Source organism: Fonsecaea multimorphosa (genome assembly GCF_000836435.1).
Source record: "Fonsecaea multimorphosa CBS 102226 unplaced genomic scaffold supercont1.15, whole genome shotgun sequence".
Taxonomy (NCBI): Eukaryota; Fungi; Ascomycota; class Eurotiomycetes; order Chaetothyriales; family Herpotrichiellaceae; genus Fonsecaea; species Fonsecaea multimorphosa.
Window position 1 is genome coordinate 447,081 of NW_015971649.1, and position 26,910 is coordinate 473,990.

Genomic DNA, 26,910 nt, shown 5'->3' on the forward strand with positions numbered 1-26,910 from the left:
AAATTCGACTCGGTACACAAGAACAGCCTGAGCGCCAGTACATATCCCCACGCAGAGAATGGCTGAGAAGACCCATGCCGAGACAAACCCCTTCCTACGACGGCCACTATACATCTACGACCTCCCGCCAGAACTGCTGCTGACCCTAACCATTGCAGGAGGGGAACAGTCGCAGCCGCAGCCCCAAGAGTCACGCTCTGAAGGAATACCCGCCGATCGAGAAACTAGTCTCACCGAAGATGGCATTGCAAACTCAACATCATGTGCACTTTGCAAAGTCACCTTCGACAGTGTCCAAGACCAGCGACTGCATGTCAAGTCGGATTTTCACCGATACAACCTCAAACTCAGCATAAAACAAATCCCTCCAGTCGATGAAGTTACTTTTACGAAGATGATTGGTGACTTGGACGAGTCGCTCTCGGGATCAGACTCGGAAGGGTCAGAGGAAGAAGATGAAGAGGAGTCAAAAGGCGGAGACATCACCCTTACTGCTCTACTCAGGCGGCAGGCCAAGATATCTCATACACAACCGACCGAGGGCACGGAAGACTCCAGGAAACGGGGGTTCGGTAGTGCTCCGTTATTATGGTTATCAAGTCCCAAGATCGGAAGCGACGTTGGGCTAGGCGTCTATCGAGCCATATTATCAATCGAGGAACAAGAAGCTGCATCCTCTTCTCTCGTGGAAATCCTCACAAAGAAGCAGCTCAAACCGACACTGGCAAAACAGAGCGGGAAGACGCATGGGGTCTCTTCACAGGCTGGTGGGAATGATCCCCATTTCTTTCTTTGCATGATCGGGGGCGGTCATTTCGCCGCCATGGTTGTCTCTCTGGTGCCAGAGTTGAGGAAAGGACCCGGCGGGATCGAGGAGCGTCACCCAGTCGTCAGGGCTCATAAGACCTTTCATCGATATACCACGAGACGGAAACAAGGCGGGTCTCAATCCGCAAATGACAACGCCAAAGGGAACGCCCACTCTGCGGGTTCATCTATACGAAGGTATAACGAGATGGCCTTGGAAGCAGACGTCAGAGTAGTATTATCGGAATGGAAAGGGATGATCGACTCCGCTGAACTGCTCTTCATTCGAGCTACCGGAAGCACCAACAGAAGAACTTTGTTTGGACCCTACGATGGCCAAGTCTTGAGAAGCAACGACAAGAGGATACGTGGCTTTCCATTCAGCACGCGTCGAGCGACTCAAGCCGAACTTTTGCGTTCGTTCCAAGAGCTTACTAGGCTGAAGGTCGGTAAGCTTGTTGAGCCTGCTGCTGAGAAACATTCTCTGGAGAAAGCTGCTGCGAAGGAACCGAAACCAAAGTCTCAAGCACCAAAGCTTAGCAAGGAGGAGGAGACGGCTCAATTCCACACTTCTCAGCTGCAAGGTCTGATCCGGCGTTCAAAAGCACCTGGTGTCTTACTTTACTTGACCAAGAACGGACTATCGCCGGATTTCACCTTCTTCCCTCCGGCTGAGCATCATCACGCCCCGACTCCGCTCCACCTCTCTGCATCGACCAATTCGTCAGCCTTGGTGCTGGCGCTGCTCACCAAGGCGCATGCAAATCCGACTTTAAAGAACGGCGACGGCAAAACGGCATACGAAATCGCTGGCGACGCCAAAACTAGAGATGCCTTCCGCATAGCTCGCCACCAACTCGGCGAAAAGGCTTTCGACTGGTCCGCCGCGCATGTCCCTGCACCGCTCTCACAAGAAGAAGCCGATGCTAGGGCGGCACAGGAGAAAGCGGCCGCGGACGTAGCGGAGGCTCAGCGCAGAAAGGCTGGTCTAGAACATTTGAGGGTGGAGGAGGAAAAGCGCAACTTGAACAGGATAGAAAAGAAGGCCGGCGCTGGCAAAACGCTCGCGGTTGCCGCGGTGGAGAAGACTGGCGCAGAAAAGAGAGAGGAAGAGGTGCGTGGATTGACTCCCGAAATGCGCATTAGGCTGGAGAGGGAACGGAGAGCGAGGGCGGCCGAGGAGCGGATCAGGCGTATGCAGGGCGCGAGCTGAGTTATGGTTGCGTCAAGAGATACTTTCAGAAGCTCAGAGAGGAGCTTCAAAATGGCATCTTCTCAGATGACAGCGTTTTTCCAGCAAGAGGATCTACTGGAAATTCAAAAGCAAGTCATTCAGTTCATCATTTTCCCCTTTGCGCGCGACATTCTATCATCGACAACGACCACATCGTGTCGCCTACTCTCGATGCGCCACCAAAAATCTACAATTCCCAAACTATTCACTCAAGGGATCACATCTCCAGCCACCATCCGTCCTCATACCACTCAAGTCACCTCCTCACCCACTCGCTCAATTATACGACAATCTCATGCTCCTTGAACAAGGGGAAATTCCTCACAAGATAGTCCTTGGCCTCTTGATAGTCCTTTTCGAGCACTTGCCGGTGGCGGTCGCTCCGGATGGTGATTTCACATTTATAGCCGTTGGGGCGGATGTTGAAGCCGTCCGTGTAGTCGTACGTGTCGTACACGTAGCCCTTCGAGGGACGGATGTCGAAGCACCACAGCACGCGCGCCATGGCGATGTACAAGTTGTTCGAGGCCAGGTCTGCACCGGGGCAGATGCGGCGGCCCCAGCCGAAGGAGGAGTGGCCTAGCTTGGAAGGATGGGGGGCGCCGCGTTCTAATGGTGTGGATGCGAGGTATTCTTTGGGTAGGTAGCCCAGGGAGGCTGGGTCGGAGACTTCGAGGAAGCGCAGGGGGTTGAAGTGGTCCGGGTTCGGGTAGTATTGCTCGTTGAGGTTGATGGCCCAGCTGTTCCCCAGGATGTTGGTGCCCTTGGGGATGTAGTAGCCCCGGTAGGTGTCGGCTTCGGTGCTCGCGTGCGGTGTGCCCCCCAGCACGGCCACGGGCCGCCAGCGAAGGGCTTCCTTGCAAATGGCTTTGATGTAAGGCAATGAGGGCTCGTCCGTGTAAGTGGGCAGGCGGTCCTGGCCGATGACCGCATCGAGCTCGGCGTGCGCGGCCGCCAGGACTTCTTGGTTGGTGATAATGGCGAGGATCGCGGAAGAGAGAGTCGATGCCGTGGTGTCTGCGCCCGCGCCGAACACGGACGCGGGTAAGCTTGCAAAGTCCCTTTCTCGCAGAAGAGCGAACGCAGAGGGATCTGCGGCGCGGTTCTCCAGGAGCTGCTTCGCCAGACTGTTTGGGAGAGGTGGAGCGCCTGGTTTCTTCGCGTTTTCAATGTCCTCGCGCACGTACTCGAGTAGTTGGGCGTTGGCTTGCTCTTCCTCCTTGCCCCAGGATTTGATCTCTCGCTTCCACGGCGCCAAGCTGTCGGGAATGTGCTTGAGTACGGGGAATGATTCGACAAGATACCGACCGGGCACGTTGAGCGCGGCATTCCAATGCATGATCTTCATCCGCTGGCGGATGATGGGCGACTGCATACTGTCGATGCGGTGTCCGTAGGCGATGGTGAAGACGATCGATGCCGTGAAGCGGTTCAGAAGATTGTCCAGGTCCTCCGGGTGCTCGAGAAGTTGATGACAGAGACGGGCGCCTTCAGCCTCCTGGACGGGCTTGTAGTGCTGGAGCGCTTTCTGCGTGAGCACGCTGTGCAGAGCTTTCCGCCGCACGGACCAGTCCTTGCCATACGGCTGCACGAGGATACTGCTCATATCCCAGAAGATCTCCCCCATGGCCACAAAACGAGGGCGTGAACTGTACTTGTGGGAGCGCTTCTCCAGCAGGTCGACGGCCACATTGGGATCAGAAATGATCACAGTTGGCCGTCGACCGAACCACAAGGTGTAAATTGGTCCATATTTCCTCGACCATTCCTGGAACTGAATCCACGGGTACTTGGCTGGGACATCCAATTTGTTGCCGATGAATGGTAAAGGTTGAGGACCTGGTGGCATTCGTTTCCATAGAATGACATCGTGGATCACAACACCAAGCACTCCCAACAACAACAAACATGTCACGCCAGACCAGACGTAAAAGATGGTAGACCAACTCATCTTTGATGGGGTGTCTCGAGACAGCAATAGTTCCTCGCTCCGGACGCTGCCAGAAATTACCACTCGATGGTGACGGCGTGGCAGCTTATTGGCCTCAATGAAGCAATAACGACGACGACGACGACGAAGAGGACCAAGACTTACAGCTCTTTCACGATTTCCTGAGCAAACACGTAGAAAAGACAGAATTCGGGAGAATTGGAGAGCAACCGGAGCATTGCCGTTGTATTCCCCTCCACCATTTCTGGCAGTCACGGAGCACTAAAACAAACCTCTTCTTTAGGTCAATGGCGCGACCATGATTGGCAGGGAGAGGACCGTGCCACATCAACTATGCTGGCTTTCGTGGAGAGAAGATCCGCTCTTCGTGGGGCGGCAATGCATGTGCGGAGAAGACCCATTGTACACCGGAGTCCGACTAAGGTCGAGATCTTCGGCAGTTGCGAGTGTTGACGAGGTCCCGGAAAACCCCCATCTCAAGATGCCTCCTCCATGCCGTGCATCAATTCTTGATTTGGATAGTGGATGGTGTTGGTGGCAATCCACTCATGGGAAAGACCCTTGGGACGGTCGATGGTTCCTGGGGCCGACAAAGTAGAGGTGATCAGGACATGGAACCATTTCCGTGCAGAGAACTGAAGATTTTATATCGAGCCGAATGAAATGTCTCCCTTTGACCAGCCTCGCTATTTGCAGTTTTGACCACCATTGAGACAAAAGCGTCCTTTACAAGATGTCCAACTTCGCAAGGCTACCTCCCTCCGGCATCAAGGTGATCATTGTCGGTGCTGGATTTGCTGGACTATGTGCGGCAATAGAATGCAACCGAAAGGGTCATTCGGTGATATTACTCGAGAAAGTTCCTGAACTGAAGCCGTTGGGCGATATCATTAGCTTTTCATCAAATTCTGGCCATATATTTGAACGGTGGGAAGGTGTGGTTGAGGAACTTGAACCCATCAGCCATCACAGTGAAGGTCTTGACTTTTATGATTGGAAAGGAACTTTCGCCACGAGGCAAATATGGGATGTCGAGAAGCAATGGGGCAGACGCATCAACGGCCACAGGGGAGAAATCCACCATGTTGTCTTCCAGCATGCCAAAGCGCGGGGAATTGATATCCGACTCGGTCAACAAGTGACGGATTACTTCGAGACGGATACCGAAGCGGGCGTGATTGTGAACGGCGAGAGGCTGGCGGCAGACTGTGTATTTGCAGCCGAAGGTGTCAAGTCAGCAGGAAGGAAGATTGTGCTTGGCTTCGAAGACAAACCCAAACCCTCAGGTTATGCCGTGTATCGATCTTGGTTTTCCTCGGACGAGCTGGCCAAGAATGAAAGGACGAAGCATTTGGTGGTGAACGGCGATTCTCATGCCGGATGGGTAAGCGCGGTGCTCTTATCCCCAGTAATTTACTCTCTGACTATGGCTGCAGATCGGTGAAGACAAGCATTTCCTGGCTGCATCAATAAAGAATGGCACAGAGTTTAGTTGGGTGCTGACACACAAAGATGATGCGGATATTGATGAGGATTGGCAATTCCCAGGCGACAAGGAAGAAGTCAAGAGGAACCTGCAAGGCTGGGCTCCAATAGTCCATGACATTGTTGACGCCACTCCTCCAGACCGGCTCGTCGATTATAAGCTTGTCTTTCGAGATCCATTGCCGACCTTCATCTCGCCAAAGGCTCGGATTGCACTGATCGGTGATGCTGCGCACCCCTTTTTGCCAACATCAATCCAAGGAGCAAGTCAATCGATGGAAGACGGAGTGACTCTTGCTATCACGCTGGAGAAGAGCGGCAAGGACAATGTCCCTCGAGCCATCCGCGCATACGAAGCCATCCGATATGAGCGCGTCCACCGAGCGCAGATGACAGGCGTCACGACGCGCGAGCAGTGGCACAAGGCCGACTGGGACAAGATATGGAAGGATGTCAATTCCTTGCACTTGAAGAGGGAAGCATGGCTTCTGGATTTTGATGCCGAGAAACACGCGTACGAGGTTGTCGATGATGTGCTGAAGAAGCTCGATCGAGGCGTGTCGCTAAAGACTGACAGCATGTCGGAACCGCCAGCTTCTAATGGAGTGCAGACAATGCTTGCTCAAGAGATTGACCAGCTCGCATAGCACATAATATAGCGGCAGCAGCGGCAGTGATAAATCATTTAATTGAGAAATAAAGATGATTGAATCCAAGGGATATAAGTGTAAAAGGGTGGCGGGCACTTCCCGCAGGCGGTCGCTCGATTGCGGCTCTTTTCGTATCACGATGTTCGCCCAAGTCTTATTCTGACTTCTTCACTTGCACTCTTTACCATGCCAACCAATGCAACCGTCCACGCCTTACTGGCTGATATCCTATTTACAATGGCTTCCTGCGACTGCCTCTGGCTTGTCCTTGGAAGGAAACGATAATATCGACGTACGGTTGATCCACTACCGTATTCCCGAAGTCGACAGCGTCGAGCTTCACCTTTGCCAGCCATCTGAACAGGCACACTCAAATCCAGGCAGGACAAATCGCCGTCGAAAAGACCATAAAAGATGTATAGTCGATATTGGAGGGGATTCTGGAGCTACCAATCCCGAGGCCAGCAATCACATTCTCATGGGTGACCCTGAGGCAGCAATACCTGTGAAGGGCGGTCGACACGAGCCTGAGACACACCTCCACGGTTACAGAGCCAGCTCAACTGCCGGGCTACTGTCACCGAGAACACGTCCTCGAAGCGAAGGTCGCTATCGTGAAGAGATGGAATTCCACCCGAGTCTCGCAAAATTGATCGACGACAGTGCACCATCCGCAGATGAACCCCACCATATCCCACTTCGTCGAGCTGGGGTAGATGCAAGTCCTAATGCGTCTTACTCAATCTACACCACCAGCGCTCCGCTGATCACAAGCCCACGTCTGGCAGCCTCCAACTCTCCTGGATACTCGTCAGTGGGAGTATTCCGGCATCCCATCACAACCAATTCTATCTGGTGCTGCAATAGCTGAGATGGTTCAGATGCACGATCGAGGCTTTTTGCGACTAGTCTTCTTGGGGACCACTTCCGATGCACCTCGCCCAACGCCTACTGGTCTGCCCGCGCAATGGAATGGCCACTTTCGCTTGCTTTCAGCACACGCCCCAACGCTTGCAGGGGGAAAGGCACCACAGCAGCAACCTCAGCGTTCAGAACAGTGCGGAAGGGGTTCCGAAAGTCTGTCAATACTTAAACTGGAGCTTGCCCCAGCGCATCAAGTAGTGGTAATACTCCCAGCCTTGCCACTGACTTCTTATCGAAAAGCCATAACTCACCAAAATGCCGTTCGGAATCCTCGACTGCAAGAAGCTGGAAAACGTGCCTGGCACGTCTTTCATGAGCGACCAGGATGATCTGCCACCAGAGTACTCCGAGATACCACGAGAGTTGTTGAAACACGGGAAGGGCAGGTTTTCAAATATCATCCTGATTCCTCAGCCATCCGACTCCCCAAATGATCCTTTAAATTGGCCACAATGGAAGAAGGAAATGATTCTCCTCATTGTTTCACTCTCCGCTGCCGTTGTGGGAGCGTTCGGTCCCATGTTGAGTCCTGGTTTCGTCGAGATCTCGGCTCAACTCCACATCACGGTCGAGGTCTTGTCCCAGGCCACCGCGTGGCTGATTCTCACCATTGGGCTCGGTTTATTCTTGACCAATCCTTTGGCCAAGATTTACGGAAAGAGGCCAATTTATATTCTTGCGAGCTGCATCATGTTTGCCTGCTCTATCTGGGGTGCGAAAGCGGGAAATTACAGCAGCTTTCTGGCTTCAAGGGTCATAAGCGGTGTCGGTATGGCACCGTATGAGGTACTCAAGATCCATCCCGGGAACCACGAAATGTGCTAATGCGTGTTGCCCATAGGTTCTTGTCCAATGTACCATTGGCGACCTCTACTTTGTTCATGAAAGGGCCACCCGGATCGCGGTGTGGAATTTGTTTCTCCTGACCGTAAGTCTCCTTGAGAGCCTACGTATCTGTCGGTGAAAGTTTCGTGTCCTAACTCCAAATCAGGGAATTTCTGGTGGAGCTTTGGTTGCTGGATACATAATCGAATATGATGGGTATCAGTGGACCTTCGGGGTATGCGCGATCATGTTCGGCGTGCTCATGTTCGGCGTATTCTTTCTCGTCCCTGAAACCACATATCGTCGAGACGCTGTCGTGGTCGTTCCGGTTGTAGATACAGTCGACACGGATCCTGAGAAGCCGGGTGCGCAACATGTCCACCTAACGCTGGGACACGAACACGATCTCTCCCAAGCTCAAGGAGAGAAGGACAAACATCTGTCCTATGCAGTCACGCGCGGATCAGCCGAGCCCAAGATGTCATATTGGCAGTCGCTGAGGATTTTCACCGGACGATACAGCTATGCTCCGATTATCAAGATCTTTACGCGCCCTGTGCTGCTCTTCTTTTATCCAGCTGTATTTTGGGGATTCCTCATGTATGGCACGACCCTAACCTGGATTGTTGTTTTCTGTGAGTTCTCCTTTTGGTGCATCAGTTTCATAGGTCGATCCAAGCTAACGGGATATTTGCAGCTGTGGTCAACGGAGTGATATTGTGAGTTCCCCCCAACTCTTGGTGACCCTGGATCCCGTCACCCTCGGCGAAGACTAACAGATGCTTGTAGTGTGGCTCCGCCTTACAACTTTTCGGTGTCGCAGGTCGGGCTGATCAGCTTGTCTCCGTTTATCTTGACGCTGATCGGAGAGGTCATCTCTGGCCCACTCAACGACGCGATTTGTCTCTACTTGACGAAGAAGAATAAGGGAATCTACGAACCTGAATTTCGACTGGTGCTCATCATCGTCGTCATCATTCTCGGCACGGTGGGTTTCTTTGGATTCGGAGCGACTGTGCATTACCAAACGCATTGGCTGGGGCCAGTCTTGACATTTGGGTTTGCAAACATGAGTTTGGCCTTTGCGTCGACCTGTGTCTTTGGTTATGTGATCGACTCTTACCCCAAGCTGAACGAGGAAGCATTTGTGGCCATCAACGCCCGAAATCTCCTCACCTTTGGCCTGACATACTTTGTCAACAACTGGCTGGCTAAAGATGGCCCCTTGCAAGTCTTCTGCATCCTGGGCGCCCTCTTCTTGTTTGTCTGTCTTTTGACGATCCCTCTCTGGTAGGGTTTCCCGTCCGCGACGGATCTTGCACAAGGCTGACCCCTAAACAGGATATTCGGCAAGAGAATCCGATCCCGAATTGGCAGGACAGCGTGGCTGCAGCGGTATATGAATGACGATTTCTAGGGCGAACCGTGACAAATAAGCAGTCACTCTAGAAGACTCCCGTGCTCTGGAGCGTGGTGTTTAGTGGCGGAGTTTGGTGAGAGCAGGTGCCTAACCGGGGAATATTCGCAGCGACGGCCATGCAAAATGTCGGCATACCAGTGGGCGCTAGCGATGGACAAAGGGGCCTTCCTCTTCCAGAACCTCCAACTGGGGCTTCTTCTTCACGTTTCTCTTTCGTTCAAGTCGAATCAGTGCCCGCCGGACTTGGGCTGTGGCTGATACGCCGCCCAATCAAGCAGCAGCTGAGATATTTAGAAGGATGACCTTGTTCCACTCCGCCACGCCCGTGACGCGCCTAGGGGTCACGGCGAAGGCCCATCGGTGCAATCAGCACCATCAGCGCCCAGAGTTTCAGGCCTCCACGAGCTGTGGTACCCTTGGGCTGCCGGCTGCCCGCATCGACACTCAACCCAACTCCAGGCCCGAAGGAGTGGCTATATACGAGAGGGGCCTGCAGTATGCATGCTATCCCGTGTTCCGAGTCTCGTAATGCTAGTGATCGCTGCAGCCCTAGATTATAATAGCAATGGGAGGACATGGCTTGGAACCACACTTCCAGGTACTCCGCTACTTGTCCGTCTGATATTTAATCAAAACCCGGCCTTTGTAATGCCTAGGGAGTGTAGGCAGGCAAAATACGAGGTAATTCGCGCAGAATCCTTCTGAAGCCCTTGTCTTCAAGGGCGAGGGTTCGAGTCGAATATCACCAAATCACCAAAGTCTGCGGGCGCCACAATCCCGTATCTTCTTTGTCGGATAGACTCCCATCCATTTCCCCCTCCCTGAAAGGCCAAGCTTATTCGGCTGAATCACCTCAGCAAATCCAGGCTCGCAGGGTCTGGAGGGCGTGCGGCGTGCGGCGTGCGCTGGCCCTTTTCCGGCTCAGCTTCTGGTCAGCTTTCGCAAATTGGATCTGGGGGAAGACGAGGGCTACTACTGCATAAACCCTGTCACAGCTCTCCCTGCGCAATCTGACATCCTTTCTGCCTGCGAACCTTTGCACTTTCCATCAATCTTGAGACCATATAGAAGGCTCATCGGCGAGTGCATTTCAACGGACGACTCTATCGTCGACCTCCCACACCTGACCTCCGACCTTCAGCCTTGAGTAGAGCGAACATCCGCACCGACCGTCGCCAACATGAAGAAGAAATCCGTCTACACGAACATTACCCCGATCCCCTCCCACATTCCCCGTCAGCTGGCCATCGACATGCTGCACAGTCATGGCGAAATCATCGAGCTCAATCCCCTTGTGATCGGCTACAAACCCATCAAAGCCCCGCAGACTGCGCCCGCCGATGAGTTCTTCTCCACATGGTATGAAATCAATGAGAGGATTCAGTATGTTCCGGGTATAGGAAAGGCAGGAGCAGGCAAAATATCCTTCAAGGGCTGTTTTCATGACATGCCATGGGGTCTGCAGACCCATGTCTATGCGCCCATGGGCGTGGACCTGCGCAACAAGTGGCAGATTCGGGGCAACCAACCTGGCGAGCCTCCCGAGTCGAGGGAACTGGGAAGCAATGCTCCTCCCGAGGGTCTTTACCTACGCGAAGACATTGAAATCAAATGCAACCCGGCCATGATGTCGTTTGTCAAGAAAGAGATGAAGGCTTCCTCAAAGACCATGGTTGACCGTCTGGTGAAAAAGGCGGAATTGATCGACTCTGGCGTGCTGAATGCCATGATGGAAGATGGCAAGCTCAAGACCTTGAATCCTGCAGATCGCTCCCAGACCTTCCAACAACAAGGCCATTACTCCCCGTCCTTGCTCTCGCCCGCCCCGCAGTCTGGGTTTCCTCAATCTCCTGGTGCCCCGTCATTCCAACAATCCGCATATGCAAGACAGTCCATGTACGGCTCGCCCGTCCCACAACAACACTCACCAGCGCCGCCTGCCCAAGGTTTGGCGATTGAGATGGAAGGAAGCACCCATTTTATCCAGCCACCGCCGCCTCAGCAGCAGCAACAACAACTCCATCCGAACAGGTTCTCGTCTGCAGTGTCTGAACTGTCTGCCAGCTCCCCGAACCAGAGCGACTTCCCACAGAATAGCAGCCAATCAGACCGGCAAAGCTATGCAGAGTCTGTCAGTTCGATGCCGAGCTCCGTCGCCCACGGTGGAATGGCTTCTCCTGGCATGGAGAAGCGAACCTTCATGGCCGAATTACCGGCGGGTAACGCACCAAACAGGTCGCCGAGGAGCCCCGACCCGAATGCAATGTCGGCGCAAGCTCAACAGCAACAAGCGCAGCAACAGTACCGATATAACCCTCAGGACTATGCTCGGATGTCATGAGCAGAGGCCTTGTTGATGGTGACGAGTTTCTTTTGTGACGATTTTTGGAAATCTGTATATCGAACGCGTTCTACGTCTTGCGCAACCTGTTCAGCGTACAGAAAGCGCACTCCGGTCAGCCTAATCATTCGTTGTCGAGCAGCTGCCATGACGGAAGCGGTTCATAACTTGCAACATAAATCCTCATGTTGCGCAACCGATTGTCAAGCCATGCCGCCCTGGACAATCCCTGCCCTTCTTCAACGATCAACCAAGAGGCACCAGCATGCCGTCCAACTGCGCAACATTTGATATCCCGAGACACTAGTCTCTCACTTTCACAGACTTCTGCGCTCAGTGGAACAGACACAGCCACTCGAAGAATTGGTCAAACGCAGCACACTCTTTGTCTCCTGATTAAACGTTCGCAATCATAATTGCCTGTATGTCCTGTCGGGACTCCACAACAAATACCCTTCCATGAGTGAGCTTCGATTTGTGACGAGGGTGCCTCAAAGGTCTCACATGTTTGAGTTGAGATATAGGCTAGGTGGAAGGGAGTGCTATGCATTGAAATGGCACCTGTGATATAACTCTGTGGTGATGAGCCGAGGAAGGAGTAAAGAGAGAAAGTTCGGGAAATTGTGTATCGCGGGAATTTCATCTGATTTTCAGCCGTATATCTCTTGAATGGATCTAGATGCGTTGGAGTCTGGCAATGCTTCCTCAAATTGACCAAGACCATAACTCTTCTGATATTGCTGTCCTGACTCCTGTGAGCCAGCCTTGTCTGCCAGCCTCGTCCTCGGCAGAGCCAAACTTGGAACCGGAACCAGTCACGTGCCTTTACAGTTGACCTCGGTTCTGCCTTCAAGGCCCTCCTCTTCATTCCACGACTGACTCGACTTCTGGGTCTTACAATCATGATGGCAGTATATGACTCGTGGCTGCATGACTAATGCTCCAACATGCAGATGTCTATCCTAGAAAAATTCTAAAACCTCGACTTCTATTCCACGACAAGTAAAGCCTTTGTCTTTGGCTTCCAACTGCGTGGAGCGAACACTGTCTACGAAGGGAATGGCTTCCGGCTTTCAGCACGGAATATGACTTGAAGAATGCACAGAAACTTCGGCTTGGGGATGAGTTGATCCCTGGAAGGGTCCATTCAAGCAATCTCTGGAATAGGTGGGAGCTGAAGCGACAACTTGTCCGGGGGCCACTCGACGAGGGTCACCAGGTAGTGCCATCTGGTTCGACGTTGGGGAAAAGATGGCTTGTTGTGTCTTTACCGCATACATTATGAGCCGCATTATTAAGGCGTGCGAGCTCTTCGACGTTCGTCTCCTGGAAATTAAGTATAACGATTCTGACCTGGACTCTTATTCCCCTCCCAGCTTCCAGCCATACATAAGCCCGGGCAGGCGGGGACCAGAAGCAGTATCCGGCACTGACAACACCGTTCACGAAGGGAAAACATCTCAGTTTGAGTCATTACCGACCGTTCGCTTCTTGATCACAGGAATGACCTGCTCCGCTTGCGTATCTGCCTTGAGCCACGCATTAACATCCGTCCCAGCTGTCATCCGAACCAATGTGTCTCTTCCGCTTTCACGAGCAACCGTAATTTACAATGCGACCACTACGTCAACAGAGGACTTAATCTTGGCTATTGAAAACGCGGGCTACGGCGCCGAGGTGCTTGGGCAACACAATCGTGGCTCGGCCGCTCAGAATCTCAAACTGGTCCGGAGAGAAGAAGAGCTCCAAGCTCTCAAGAAAGCTTTTAGTGGTGCAGCAAAATGGGCTACAGCTATTACGGTCGTCGAATGGACGAGAAAGGTTGCTATGACCACGCATCTCAGGAGCATGCTGGATGCAAATCTCCGTCTCCTGATCCTTGCTATTGGATGTTACATTCAACTTTCCCATGCAAGCTGGATCCATCATAACGCTTGGTCAGGCTGTTTCTCCCGACAACAGATGCGGCTTCCGAGCCTGTCCATGGACACTCTTTTGTCTCTGTCGCTCCTGCTGAGTATATTCCTCTCGTTCTTCAATATCGCTCTATATGGTCTCTCTGATGTCCATACGAGGACTTATTTCTCGTCTGCGTCGTTTCTCGCAGTGGTCATTAGTGGAGGACGATATCTTGACGTGACTCTGCGGAGACAGGGCGCAGCCGGACTTGCCCGTCTGTTTCGACTGCAGCACGAAGTGGAAATGGAGACAGTGATGGTGGAGGGACGAATTCAGGACCGTGACCACAGTTCGGACGATGAGGCAGATGACATCCTGACCCCGATCCCCGCGACTCTACTTGCGCCGTTGGACACATACCATATTCCTCCTCAAAGTCTCATTCCGTGTGACAGCTACGTCGTGCGTGGCTCCTCTTTGGTCGACGAGGCGAGCATGACTGGCGAGTCACTACCATCCCGCAAAACTGTTGGCGCCTTTCTCATGTCTGGAACTCGCAATCTGTCTGCGAGCCTTGTTGCTATCGTCCTGAAAGACCAAGCCCAATCAAGTCTAGAGAGACTGGTTGAAAGCGTGGAAGCTGCAACAGAAATGAAATACGATCCCGCTCAGAAAGATGGCAACGCCATGGAGGATGTTATCACGAAGGATTTCGTCGTAGTCATTCTTGTGCTGACATTAATCGGGTTCATATCCAAATTTGTTATCTCAGCAGACTCGATACCGATCACTGATCGACTGAACATGGCATCTGAACGGGCAATGGCTATTTTGGCATCAGCTTGTCCATGTGCCATTGGATTAGCGACCCCTTCAGCTGTCATGGCTGGTGTCGACGCGGCATACGCTTGCGGCATTCTTCTCCCAGGCGGCGTAGATGCTTTCAAAAAGCTATCTCGCCTCACGCATGTGGTAATGGACAAGACAGGAACTTTAACAGAGGGTAAACTGCAGATCGCAGATGAGTCCTTCAACGAGCCATTCAGAGCAGATTCGAGTAAGAGGGAATTATGCTATAGCCTCCTGAGCGCTGCGGAGAGAGGTGTTTCACAAACACACCCAGTTGCCAGGGCAGTGTTTCAGTGGTGTGTCAAACAGCTTATTGCAACGTCACGGCCAAAGGAAAGTCGAGGACTCATGACCGAGCCAGGTGCTGCACCTGTCAGGAACGTCTCAAGTGTTACAGGGAAGGGCGTGTATGCAGAAGCTCAGGGGGATGCTCAGGTATGGCACGCTGTGCATATTGGCAGCGAACGTTTTCTATCCGAGAATGGCATTTCCATCGCGCCAACCACCACAGCCCTGTTGGGGAAGATCCAAGGGACGACTGAGGTCCATTTTGCGATTGATGGCAAGTATACAGGCTCGTTCACGCTGCAAGATACAATCCGTCGAGGCGCCTCTAGCGTGATCGAATCATTGAAGTCGCTTGGGCTCAGAATGACCATGCTGACAGGCGACTCTGAGACTGAAGCACACCGAGTCTCATCACAGCTGCAAATTCCGGTTCTTGCGGCCAAATCTCTTCCTCACGAGAAGAAGGCCTTGGTCATCTCGTTGCAGTCACAGCACTCCGCGCCGTCTGTTTCGCCGGAAAGCATCCTGCGGCGGCTGTCCCCCGTGAAGAGAGGCGACAGGAATGTTGTGGCGATGCTGGGAGACGGCCTGAACGATGCACCCGCCCAAGCTGCTGCGGATGTTGGCATTCTATTCTCGCTGTCGCCTCTGTCCGGCTCGGCATCTTCGCGAGCACTGGGGTCATGCGCTGCCGATGCGATCATCATGACACCTGATCTCGCAGCCCTGCCGAAGCTGATTAAAATTGCCACCAAAACCATGGCTCAAGCAAGGTGGAATATGTATTGGGCGGTCCTCTACAATGCCTTTGCCATTGCATTGGCGATGGGCGCTAGCGAGCTAATGGGGTTCAAGACTGTTGATGCATCGACTGCTGGCACAATGATGGCATTTTCGAGCATCACTGTGTTGGGCATGAGCTTGGATCTGCGCCGACGATTGGACTGAGAGATGAATCATCCTGGACAACCAATGCTGTAAATGCCTGCTGTTACCCGGTCACGGCTTGTCGAGAACAGGCGATGCGCGGCACTGCAATGCGACGCAATGCGATATGCCAAAACTGCGAGATCGGCGTAACCCATGGCAAACACGTATGCCTCAGCCAGCAATGCCCTAATTTCCGACGTGGACCATACCTGGGTAGTGCTCGACGGGCAGTTTCTGACGACGCCTTGGTCCTATCCAAGGACTTATCCTCGGAAAGATCTGCATGTACTTTGGTGTCTACCGGGATAATACCACTTCCACTGGATATCCCAGTAGCGAGGACTGAGCGATGGAATGGCTCCTATAGCATGCGGAAAACTTTGATTTTCCCAGCTGTAGGGATTGCGGTTTGCGATGTTGCATTTGTTCCCTCGTCTTTGCCGCGAAGCCTGCGCTCGGTTCAGCACTATTGACATCACTCGCTTCGCCTAAAGAACCCTGATTTGAAGTGTTTCAAAGAGACCAGGGGAATCAACAGCGAGAAATGAAGCGTGATGTGGAATGCCATGGGATAGTTGTCTCCTTGTGACTAGCGAGGGACAATTTCCGGGGCAGAACAAAGCATGCATGCAGCTGATCATCCGTGCCAGCCGGCGCATGCGCCGATCGTTTTATTCTCCTAAACCTGCCCTGTGCCTGGCAGCGCTGGGGCGTGGCACAGCGGTGTTTGAGCGAGAAGCCACCAAAGCCACAGCAGCATGTCGATCTCTCCACAAAGATCGACGGCGAAAGTTGCCCCTGGAAGGAGAGCTCGAGGATCCCTGCAAGGATTACCCTTGGTGCCTCAACGTCATTTGTGCTGGATGTTGGCTGTTAATTGCTGGGTTTCTCTCCAGCTGTTTCTTCCTCCAAGACTGACACAACTTTGCAGGGACAAGGTCAGTGTTGCACGAACTCTAATATGCCATAACGCATGGCCGTTTTATACAAAATGCCTGGCAGATCCACAGGACGACTCGAAGATCATCCTCGACCCAGTCCAACCAAAGACACACTTTTTGACATGCCTCAACCGTCGACTTGGTCTTTTTACGTTATACCATTGTCTCCTTCCTGCCAACGGTCCAGGCTGAGATCGTATCAATACTCTCCAATTGGCATCACAGAGGAGTGGAATGAGCATACAAACAAGTTTTCCTCGCACTCAGCAGCTTCTCTGTCCCTTCTGTGAGAGACATGGCTTGTCAGTGCCGGTGTGCTGACAGTGAAATCCAGTCCTGTTGTCCTGCGCTGTACGACTCCACAGAGATTCAGGCTGCTGACCCCGTGTGCGGGTCAGCTACCAACTCACGAGTACCGCCTTACTGGACGACACTTCAATCCGTTTAGCGATCGACGCAGGTACGTCCACGCTAAAGACAGTACGTCGATCAACGGTCGTGCAGAGCCTTGCATGGGGTCGTGAATGGATACGACGGCAGCCGGCCGCACAGACGATCGTCATCTATTCATGGGCACAACTCAGCTGAAGCATTGTCAATCATGGATTCCATGTCTCAAACGTTCGGGGTCAATCAGACCATGGCAGGACCTTGATCTTTTCATGAAAAGTATAAAGCCGTGCGAGTGAACGGTATCAAGTTATGATCTCTGTCACCCTTCTTCCGCTACCTCAGTCTTGGTCGGTTCTTCAACGCAAGCTATCCTCCATCACCTCTCTATAACCCTTTTGCGGTCTGTCGCTGTCTTTTGCTCCAGCAACAACTCAAATATGCGCTTCTATACAGCTGCCATTGCCCTCGCCGGCGCCACCACTGCCATGGCATCCGCCATCCCAGGCAAGAGCGCTCTCGTGGACCGTCAAGTGACCCTGTGCTCCGGCGCCGATAGCTCGGCCGTCTGCTGCGCGACCGATGTGCTTGGTGTCGCCGACCTCAACTGTGCACCTCGTAGGTGTTTCCCAAGCCCACATTCTTCCTACATAACGAGGCAATGACGCTGACGGTGTGATGCCAAAACAGCTCCAACTACTCCCACCAGCATTGATGACTTTACCAGCATCTGTGCCTCCATTGGCCAGCAAGCCCGGTGCTGCTTGCTGCCTATTGTAAGTAATGGCCGCATATTCATCCCAGCCTTCGTCTCCCTGATGAACACCGTGCATAACTGCATGGCAGCAATAACACTTCGACTCCACCTCATGCCCAAGTGGAATATGTATGCTGACAAGCCATCACAGCTCGAACAAGGTCTTATCTGCACCTCCCCTGGGAAGTAGGCGACGAGAACCAACATTGTCACCATGATCGGACGAGGATGGACGATTTCCTCGATCCTAAGCCACTCCTTGAAAATTCTCATGTTGATTGCCCCGGTTAAGTGAGGGCCATGCTGTGTTTGGGGGGGTGGGGGAAGGGGAACGGGTAATACCGCTATTCCTCCGCTCTGTATTTCTCTGGGCGGTGGGAATTCATCTGGGTTCTATCAGTCTGTCGATCTCTATGTGGGATGCAGGTCGGTAGAGGAAGGAAATGCATGTCCTGGCGAGACTTTGGAACCGGATGCCCAAAAGTAAAGTTAGGGGCCGGAGACGGTGGTGTTGTAGGCCAAAAAATGCTCGATTAATACAACATCTTTGTTGATCTCAGGCCTGCCTCTCGAATGAATCTGAGAGACTCACATTGTCTTACAATGCCGGTCTGTTTCCCGAGGGCTAATTTTTCTCTACTCGTATATGTGCTCTAGAGCTGCTCCTCCCTGACACTCCCCACAGGGTTGATCCGAGCGCCATCCACGACCTCGTCGTCCAGCCCTGGGTTCTTGTCGCTGCTGGACCCCTTGCCTCCTTGGAGAGGTTCGAGCTTTGTTCCCTGGATGGTCGCGTCCCTGCCCACCGCGCCCTGCGAGTCCGCGTGCGGTGCTGTGTGTTGGTACTGGCCTGCAAGGGTGTCCCAGTGGCTCTTGTGTCAGCGAATATTCTACCATCATCATCATCTTCATCATCATATTATATACTTGGGGGAAATCCTTCTCTTTTCTCGTTCTCTCATCTCCCGGTATTCTACAGTGCTGTTGAGGGGTCGGGGGGGATCTCGTTCAACACACAACGATGTTAGGTAATTACGTACCGGCTCCGCCCAGGGGATCGATCCGGCTCTGGTCGATGCTGCGGTCTGTGCCCGCGGCGCCGCGCGAGGATTGGTCGTGCGGCTGGTGCTCCTTGACGGCCGAGTCGAGTGGTTGGATCTTGGTCGCCGAGAGCTTCTCGTCGCTGCCGGATGTGCCTCTGTTTGGTCCATCAGTCATCCCATCCCGGGATCATGCACTGCTGGTTTTGAAGAGGGGTCATCATCAAGACGAAAAGGGAGGGGTAGGTCGAAACATGTGTACATGTGTGCAAGGGGCTGGAAATTTGGTGACGTACGAGGACATTGTTGATTTATCACAGTGGTGTGTGTTTTTTTTTTGGAACTTGGACTCGTGTGTATAGATAGGTACGATGTTGACGGATGGGTTATAGGTATAGTTATAGATAGATATACAGTAAGTAGATATGGTCTTGTCAACGAAACGAGTAGAAATAAGAAAGAAGAGTCACCGTCACCGCCACCACGTGCGGAATTTCCTCTCCTCGTTTTAAGAGGACCCCTACATTGCGCAACCAGGTGCAACTCGTTTCCCTGGTTGTAATATGTAAGACATGCGGGCAATGGGGATGGCTTGTTGGTTATGACTTCATGGTCATTTCTCATTGGATAGAAGGGCAACAGGGTCGAAGGGACTGCAGGTGGCGTATACGGGTATCGGTAGTCGTAGCTCGTTCCGCCAATCATTTGCGAGGAATCTCTCTGTCAAATGGCAAACACTTCACCGACGCACAAGTTCTCAGAGCTTCGAGGATTTTGGAGTGGGCCATCTCGCTGGCTTCCACGTCGACGCTCACAAACATCCCATTGGGCACGGTGGCTAGCTCCCGTAGGAGGTCTCGGTGCTTTTACCGCGTTATTGAGTACGGCGAGCTGCTTCCTGGTAAGGGGCCGATCAATTTGGAAGTGTGACATGATGTAGACTGGACCATCAGCCCATGAGCAAAAGAGGCATTGGAAAGATGGGGCTCTTCAAACATACCTTTCTGAACTGCCCAATACCAGCATTTGCAGTAATGCGTGAGTATTCAGTATTGATCCCTTGGCCGCAGATGTCAAGATCCGAACCGAGAACGGATGGGTGATGGAGCTTCTGAGAGTCTGATCAGGGCGGTCATGTCGCTGGAATAGGGGGTTAGCTGATACCTGTCTGCCTGACCTGCGGTCCAAGCCACCCATTACATCCGTTGACCAACGAAGACGGTCTCAGGCGTTCTGAATGCGAACTGTACCCCTTCGGACGCCGGGCTATAACAGCACTGACAGTTAGAAGACTGGCGCATATATATATATATATAGATAGATAGATAGAAGCCTCTTCCATCCGTTACACATAGCGGTTCTCTTGGAGACTGTGTCCTAGTCCCTCCCATGTCGATGTTAGACTGTCAAGGACGGGTGCCAGGGAAAGATGACAGATCTCCTGGGATGGCCCTGAAAGAAAACCAACCCGTTAATCCATCTCTTGGCTTCCAACGTGAGCACACCTGACCGATTGCGACCTGGCACGTCCACCTCCAGGGAAACGTGCTTGTCAATCTCCTCGTGTTTCCCATCCCAGGAAGCCGTGAAGATGTGCTCTCCTGCCATGCCCGCTCTGTTGGCGTCGTGGACGAAGATGCCCGTATATTCATGCTCGATGTCCTGTCGGCTATCCACAAGGCGCCCCAAGCGTAACACCTTCCCTCGGTCGGAAATGGCGTCGGCAACCTCGCCAGCCATCCAGGTCTGAAATCTCCGCGAGAAGCTCAGCTCGTCGCCTGCCGCACAGTGTTCGTCCTTTTCGAGAAACTCGTCGAGAGACGACGCAAGGTCCTCGTACTGCGTGCCGTACCGCTGAGACGTGAGCTCCAGGAGAAGTCGGTGGAGGTTCCGACGTTGGTGTTTCCTCAAGCCGCTCTCCGAGTCGCGGTGCCAGGGCACGTGGCGACGGACATTCACAAGTATCGTGGGGCCGAGCTGCCAGAGATGGCCTTGAGTCTGCATTCCTTCTTCTACCAGTTTGACCCGCACCAAGCGGCAGCTCTTGATAAAGGTGAGCTGCTGTCTGACTGGTGACGAGAAGTTGCTGAGAGATTGTGTCTTGAGAAAGTCGAATATCGTGCTGTTGAGTGGTGCGATGTCACTGCCACTGCCACCGCCACCGCGGCCGTTCATGAGGATCTCTCCATTGAGGAGATACAGCGTTAGCAAGGCCAGGCTCAAGCTGAGATTGCTGCTTTGTAATTTCTTTGTATTGAGGCGCTCGGAGTAGTCACAGCAGTTTGCCACGATGGCGAGACGATCAGAACATCTTCCGGCCTTCCGCGCACCGACATCTGCAAAGATGCTGGGGGACATGGATCTGCGGACTGCGTACACGTTGTCTTGTGCCTGGCGATCCTGCAGTGTGACCGTGTACTTGCCAGCGCGCTGCAAAATCCGCCCAGCCATCTCTTCGAGCCTCCCTTGACCCTGTCGTTCATTCTTGTATGCGAGACAGAATCGAGAAGCTTCTTCTCGGAAGTTGGCGGAATTGACGCAAAGCTCGCCCTCAAGATCACCGAATAACGTGGCTTTGGCGCCCCATTTTTGGTCCTCCAGAGACGCGTCATGAGGGATGAGGAGTGTCATATTTGTCGCGGCACAATAATCCTCCTGAAATGGCCATGCTCTGGTCCACCACTGGTCCGACGTGATTGAGCCCAGCAGCTTCAGGACCCTCCCAGCGCTGCCAAGCGTGTCAGGGTTGAGTCTGAGATCCGGTGCTGTATCTTCATCGTCGAAAACCAAGCTGCCGCTCAAAAGCGCGGCCAGAAGATCCAATTGCTCTGGGCAGACGATGCGCTTTGTGAGCAATGCCACGGGATGGTCGCTATGCCTGTAGACTAGGTGCATCGACTGGAGTGCAACTTCCTTCTCGTTTTTATTTTTTTGGTTGATGCACTCCCTGTCCACCCAGAAATAGGGGCAGGCAATGTAGGCGGCGAATTTCGAGACTCGGTCCCAAACAACGTCTCTTACTAGACTTGGCTTCCATCGAGGCGTGCTTGATTCGACAAGATATCCGCCACGGCTGTGATCTTCCCCAGGCGCAGGATTCCATAAATAGGAGACGGCGATATAGTTTCTGGGTGCCAAAGGGTTAATGTACGTCCGGCCTAGCAACCGACCCGAGGTTAGCTGCATGTTGCCACGGCTGTGTCTGGAGGAAGGACCCAGTAGATTTTTGATCCTGTCGCTTTTCATGTAGAGCAATTCTAATGACCGGATCCAATTCACAGACATCGCTTCCGCAGTGCTGTACTTTTGGACTTCGAGCAGTGCCGAGTAGATGGGTCGACCGATCTCTTGTCGGATACTGCCAAGCGAGACGTCCGTGTCTTCTCGCATTTTCGGGCGTTGTTGTCGTTGATTGGCAAATGCGCCCAAGCTATTTAATTCTGCGCAAGTGCTAGTTGAAAGTTCCGCATGGGGGACGTTCTTCTGCTTGTCGATTCCTCTTCATGCTTCGTGTGAAATGACGGAGGATGGGACTTGATGTACGGGAGGATACTTGCAGTTTCAGTTTCAGCTTCACATGTCAGCCTCAGCCGCAGTTTCAACAGGTACGGTGAATCAGGCAGTAATGCATCACCACCTGCCAATGAGAAGGTCCAGAAGATGGATGGAGTAGAGCCCAAAGGCAAAGGAATCATCTTCTGTTTGGCACTCGTGACATGCGGCTTTACTCTGGGAACGTGTGCTGTACCCGTCGAGCGTGTGAGATTATGGGTCAGACAGAACAGAGAGTGCAAAGAGATGTCTCAAATGACCCAATTCTCGCGTCGTTTGAACCATAGTGATACATGCCAGGTACCTAGGTAGGTACTTATTGTCTCATCGACGGGATAGTAGGATCGATAGTGTAAGGGTAATTGGTACCTACCTAGGTAGTCAGGCTAAAGGAGCCGGATTAGGCTCTGGGTGCCCTACCCTCGGCTCAGGGATGACTCAGGAGGTGGCTCAGCCACGCTCACCGTTGACTTGGAAGCTTAGCATAAAACCAACGTTGGGTAGTTGGTAAGCCACAGGGAGAGTTCTTGATAAATCTGGCCGTCAACGTCAACGTCGCCGCTTCGGAAGATCTTTTTTCCTGACGGTGCCGAGGCTGCGCCTCAGCGTGGTCAGAGGTGTTCCCTCAGCCAACCCTCCTCTCTCAATTGTCTGTACGCTGAACGACCAATCCACCTAGACCCGTCGCGCACTGACCGTGTATTGCTGCGATTCCATGCATGCAGACGAGGGCATTGAGATAATCCACATTGGGGGCAATGAATCCTGTTTCATCACGACTCAGAAAAGGTCGCCTTGGGAGCACAAAGTCCAACGACGGTTGTATTACCTGCAAAATCAGAAAGGTAAAGTGCGACGAATTGCGGCCAGCCTGCAGAAGGTGCTTGGGCACTGGCAGAAAGTGTGATGGCTACGGCCGCGATGTCGATTCACATACGTCTCGGCCGGCCGCGGCAGCAACCATCTCTAGCAATCTGCGCCACCTCATTTTCACTACAGCTCACAACCACGCCGAGCCCGAGGAGCTGCGATGTTTCGAGTTCTTCATGGAGAAAGTGGTGCCCAACTGTACGCGAATGGTTGACGAAGCATTCTGGCACCAAATTATTCCCCAGCTCAGTCGTTCGGACCCCGTCATCTGGTACGCTGTGAATTCTCTCGCCTGTCTCATTCGCCACCCACAGTTTTCGCCGACCTGGACGCTCCCTGGAAGGAAGATCCTACAACCTGCAGTGACCGACGAGCATCGAAGAGCCCTGAGATGGTACAACAAATCTATCGCCAAGTTGCAAGAACGAATCTCAAACGAAAATGTGATGTCAACAACCACCACCATCACCTTCGTCAGTTGCATATTATACATTTGCATCGAATGCGTGCAAGACGACCCTGTCGAGGCCGCTGCACTGTATCGGCGGGCGGTGGCGATGATCGGACCGGTGTCAGACCATCATCAACGCGGACACCCTTCCACAACTCGACGTGAAGTAACACTCGAAGAAACGGTTCGAGCGCTGCTACGCCATATGGCCATCTCGCAGGGCGTACCAGTGAAAAGAAGTGCTGCTACTGCCGCCAACGGTGGTGGTGGTCTTGTTGTTGCTGTTGAAGGCCCGGAACGGCACTATCGGTTTTTCACATTACAAGACGCGAGGGATGAGCTTTACATTTTGATGAGCGAGGCTCATGAATTTATCGTCCATGTGGGTGAAATCAAAATTAGGCTACTGAGGAAAGGCTGGAAACCATCTTCTGAACTTATGTCATGGCAAAGGTCTATCGAGGCCAACTTTTCGAAATGGCTTTCCGCTCTTCGACATTTTGTCAGCAACAATCCAGACACCGTGTCTCAACAACACGATATTGAGCGGTTTGCCCTCTTGAATGTTGGGTTCGGCCATTATTATATATGGGTTGCTACGTCTTTAAATATGGACGAGACTGTCTTTGACCATTTTATAACCACGTTCCAATCCATGATCGAGCATGCGCGTCACGCCACGGCAACGCGCAACAGTGGAGGCGGCCGTCCGGTGTTTATATTCGAGACTCGATTCATCCCTTCTCTATTCTTCATTGCGTGCAAATGTCGCCATCCGGTCGTGCGCCGACAAGCCATCTCTTTACTCGAAAGTGGACCCTTGATCGAAAACACGTTCAAAGCCGAGCCCATGGCCAAAGTCGCGAAATGTTGTATCGGGATTGAAGAAGCCGGTAGTGAAGGAGGGGTATTCCACTTAGAAGCTCACAAGACCGAATTTCCCCCCGAAGGCCACAGAATAACCTGGAACAAACTCATTGAGATGCCTGATGCTCATCATGCCAGAGTGGATCAGTACTTGATGTTTGGGAGATGGCAGCAGCAGCAAGTCGGCAGAGAATGGATTTCCAGCACACACATGGTCAAGATATGAAAGTCAGGCTGAGTTTGGCCTTGATCGTCCTGCTCTCGGGAATTCCATATCATCACCCCCACTCTGTTGCAGTATCTTACTGCACTGAGGTGTCGAAGCTGTTCGGCCGACATTTGATGAACTTGAGCCGAGAGGCAGGTATAATTAACCGATCGCAAGGGGCCAGAACAGGCTCCCTGTGAGTTTGCTCAGGGAGTGCTCAGGGAGCACTCAGTGATGCTCAGCCAAAGACTCAGTTAAAGCTCAAGGTAAAGCGGCCTTTGCTCACCCTCTAGGATCAAAACCGTAAATGGCAATTAGGTTTTTCGTTCTCGAGTAATATAGGTAGACATGCTCGACTAGCTAGGGACCAACTTCAAATCCATGATTGGCAGCTAAACAGTCCTCATACCATTGGGAGAGAGGAATCCTGCATGCCTGGTTTCACTTTTATGTGCGTGGGGGCTGCGATTTACCTCTGGATGTTTAACTTTGTGCCTACCTACCTTGAGTATAGGTAGGTACTCGGTACCGAGCACTCGGTACCTCGTACGAGGTGCTCTTCCTGTTCCATTTATCCATGCTTTCGTTAGACAACACCCCAATGATTAGCGAAGATCGTATTGTCCACCAAGGTCGATTTTGAAAAGAGTCGATTGAGGAATTCTGCATCGACGCCACTCCTGCGGGCCCTGTAGTTGCGCTTGTCGGCCGAAGCCTCATCTCGCTTACCTTTTCCAGTTTCTGTCTCGACAGAAGGAGATTCGATGGCGTCCGTAGGCGGATACTAACAACCGTTAAGCCTTTTTGATGGAGCTTTGTAAACTTGGGTGAGTTTGTTCACGTTGTCCATCCAAGTATATTTCACGTGAAGACGGTTTGATGGAGCTTTGGTGGGTTTGGTGAACTTGTTCGCGTTGTCTCAATCATCACTATCCAACCCTACTCCGTATTTCAGCTCAATTCTATTCCAGCCAAACCACGCATTTCAGAAAACACATCATGTCTAGCGCGACAGCCTCAAATTTACTCATACCGTGTGCACTACGAGCGCGGAGCATCCGGTTTGTATATCGTGCATCGAGCCTTCGATAGGCCAACACCTTCTCCATCTCTTACTTAACGCTCGTTGCGTTGTGATATGCTTGAAATCTGTTCCCGTTGCATATTCAATCACTCGCCCAAGTCACTCCTTTTGTAACAGCTATGAATTCATACTCTTCACTCAAATACTTGGTCGCGCTTCTCTCGCTATTTGCCCACAGCGGATCCACTGGCCAGCCAGACGAAGGACAATGCTCAATCGTCACCGAAACATATATTGGGTAATGGACTTGGGTGCCGCAAGAGTCTGTGTGGCCTGAGAGCACAAATAGCCACAGCTGGGACGGTCATGCGTCGGTTAATTCAGCATCCGGTCTCAAGTCCTTGTCGCCTTCCTCTCATCACGGGCCGACACCTGCGCAGACAAGAGTTCAAACAGGCCAGGGTTGGCCACATCCATCCGTTCATGCGACCCATACCTTAGTCACAGTCCTTCCCGATACGACAAAGACCGTAACAGGGCTATACGTCGTTTGGGGCAATTGGTCTACGCAGGCTGACCCGGCTTCAACCACCATTGAATCTTGGAAAGACTGGCCCTCCCCGGTTGATCCAGCATACAGTACAAGTACGCAGACATGGGACTATTGGAGCAGCTTTGTCAAGACTGCAGGAACAAGCAAAACTTCCACGCATGTTCATCCCAGCCCATACAGCACCCATGGACATATCTTTAGCACGGGACCCGTCGAAGATTCTTCGCATCCAGACTCGGGGGCTTGGACAAGACACCCGGCCACTTCCGGTTCCACAAGGACGCCTATCTCGCCTTCCTGGAGCAGAAGTACAACTTCGAAGTCCTCGAGCAGTCCTGCCCACCTAACTAGTTCGGCTACCTTGAGCATTTCGACCAGCTCGACCTCGACCGCCACGACCTCAACAAGCAGCACGAGTTCAACGAGCTCCACCTCAACTTCTTCCAGCAGTTGTACAACTTCCAGTACCAGCTCTACCATCACGACCTCCACAACTGCCAGCTTCACGAGCTCCAGCTCAACCACCAGCGTGTTTACAACTACAAGCACCACAACCAGCAGTCCGTCTATCACCTCAACTACAAGCACGATCTCAACCTCCATCTCCACCTCTACATCTACATCTACATCTACATCTACATCTACATCTACATC

At 52.6% G+C, this 26,910-nt stretch overlaps 11 protein-coding genes across 11 annotated transcripts; 7 read left to right on the forward strand and 4 right to left on the reverse strand.

The window, feature by feature from the left end:
- Positions 1-58: 58 nt before the first annotated feature.
- Positions 59-2,020, forward strand: Z520_07522 (uncharacterized protein; the record flags this gene model as incomplete). Its single annotated transcript, XM_016778019.1, has 1 exon — positions 59-2,020. The coding sequence occupies one exon, from the start codon at positions 59-61 to the stop codon at positions 2,018-2,020; it is 1,962 nt and encodes a 653-aa protein (XP_016630925.1).
- Positions 2,021-2,321: 301 nt separating this feature from the next.
- Z520_07523 (uncharacterized protein) lies at positions 2,322-3,992 on the reverse strand (the record flags this gene model as incomplete). Its single annotated transcript, XM_016778020.1, has 1 exon — positions 2,322-3,992. One exon carries the CDS (start codon positions 3,990-3,992, stop codon positions 2,322-2,324), a length of 1,671 nt encoding a protein of 556 aa, XP_016630926.1.
- Positions 3,993-4,725: 733 nt separating this feature from the next.
- Positions 4,726-6,124, forward strand: Z520_07524 (uncharacterized protein; the record flags this gene model as incomplete). Its single annotated transcript, XM_016778021.1, has 2 exons — positions 4,726-5,376; positions 5,429-6,124. The coding sequence occupies 2 exons, from the start codon at positions 4,726-4,728 to the stop codon at positions 6,122-6,124; spliced, it is 1,347 nt and encodes a 448-aa protein (XP_016630927.1).
- Positions 6,125-7,306: 1,182 nt separating this feature from the next.
- Positions 7,307-9,293, forward strand: Z520_07525 (uncharacterized protein; the record flags this gene model as incomplete). Its single annotated transcript, XM_016778022.1, has 6 exons — positions 7,307-7,837; positions 7,893-7,979; positions 8,043-8,511; positions 8,574-8,595; positions 8,666-9,166; positions 9,218-9,293. 6 exons carry the CDS (start codon positions 7,307-7,309, stop codon positions 9,291-9,293), a joined length of 1,686 nt encoding a protein of 561 aa, XP_016630928.1.
- A 1,183-nt stretch (positions 9,294-10,476) lies between these two features.
- Positions 10,477-11,637, forward strand: Z520_07526 (uncharacterized protein; the record flags this gene model as incomplete). Its single annotated transcript, XM_016778023.1, has 1 exon — positions 10,477-11,637. The coding sequence occupies one exon, from the start codon at positions 10,477-10,479 to the stop codon at positions 11,635-11,637; it is 1,161 nt and encodes a 386-aa protein (XP_016630929.1).
- A 1,251-nt stretch (positions 11,638-12,888) lies between these two features.
- Z520_07527 (uncharacterized protein) lies at positions 12,889-15,621 on the forward strand (the record flags this gene model as incomplete). Its single annotated transcript, XM_016778024.1, has 1 exon — positions 12,889-15,621. The coding sequence occupies one exon, from the start codon at positions 12,889-12,891 to the stop codon at positions 15,619-15,621; it is 2,733 nt and encodes a 910-aa protein (XP_016630930.1).
- A 1,753-nt stretch (positions 15,622-17,374) lies between these two features.
- Positions 17,375-17,881, forward strand: Z520_07528 (uncharacterized protein; the record flags this gene model as incomplete). The annotated part of the gene is made up of 3 exons (XM_016778025.1): positions 17,375-17,552; positions 17,625-17,710; positions 17,843-17,881. 3 exons carry the CDS (start codon positions 17,375-17,377, stop codon positions 17,879-17,881), a joined length of 303 nt encoding a protein of 100 aa, XP_016630931.1.
- Positions 17,882-18,344: 463 nt separating this feature from the next.
- Z520_07529 (uncharacterized protein) lies at positions 18,345-18,909 on the reverse strand (the record flags this gene model as incomplete). Its single annotated transcript, XM_016778026.1, has 2 exons — positions 18,345-18,541; positions 18,732-18,909. The coding sequence occupies 2 exons, from the start codon at positions 18,907-18,909 to the stop codon at positions 18,345-18,347; spliced, it is 375 nt and encodes a 124-aa protein (XP_016630932.1).
- A 1,220-nt stretch (positions 18,910-20,129) lies between these two features.
- On the reverse strand, positions 20,130-22,121 carry Z520_07530 (uncharacterized protein; the record flags this gene model as incomplete). Its single annotated transcript, XM_016778027.1, has 1 exon — positions 20,130-22,121. The coding sequence occupies one exon, from the start codon at positions 22,119-22,121 to the stop codon at positions 20,130-20,132; it is 1,992 nt and encodes a 663-aa protein (XP_016630933.1).
- Positions 22,122-23,041: 920 nt separating this feature from the next.
- Positions 23,042-24,697, forward strand: Z520_07531 (uncharacterized protein; the record flags this gene model as incomplete). The annotated part of the gene is made up of 1 exon (XM_016778028.1): positions 23,042-24,697. One exon carries the CDS (start codon positions 23,042-23,044, stop codon positions 24,695-24,697), a length of 1,656 nt encoding a protein of 551 aa, XP_016630934.1.
- A 1,721-nt stretch (positions 24,698-26,418) lies between these two features.
- Z520_07532 (uncharacterized protein) lies at positions 26,419-26,859 on the reverse strand (the record flags this gene model as incomplete). The annotated part of the gene is made up of 1 exon (XM_016778029.1): positions 26,419-26,859. The coding sequence occupies one exon, from the start codon at positions 26,857-26,859 to the stop codon at positions 26,419-26,421; it is 441 nt and encodes a 146-aa protein (XP_016630935.1).
- Between the last annotated feature and the right edge of the window lie 51 nt (positions 26,860-26,910).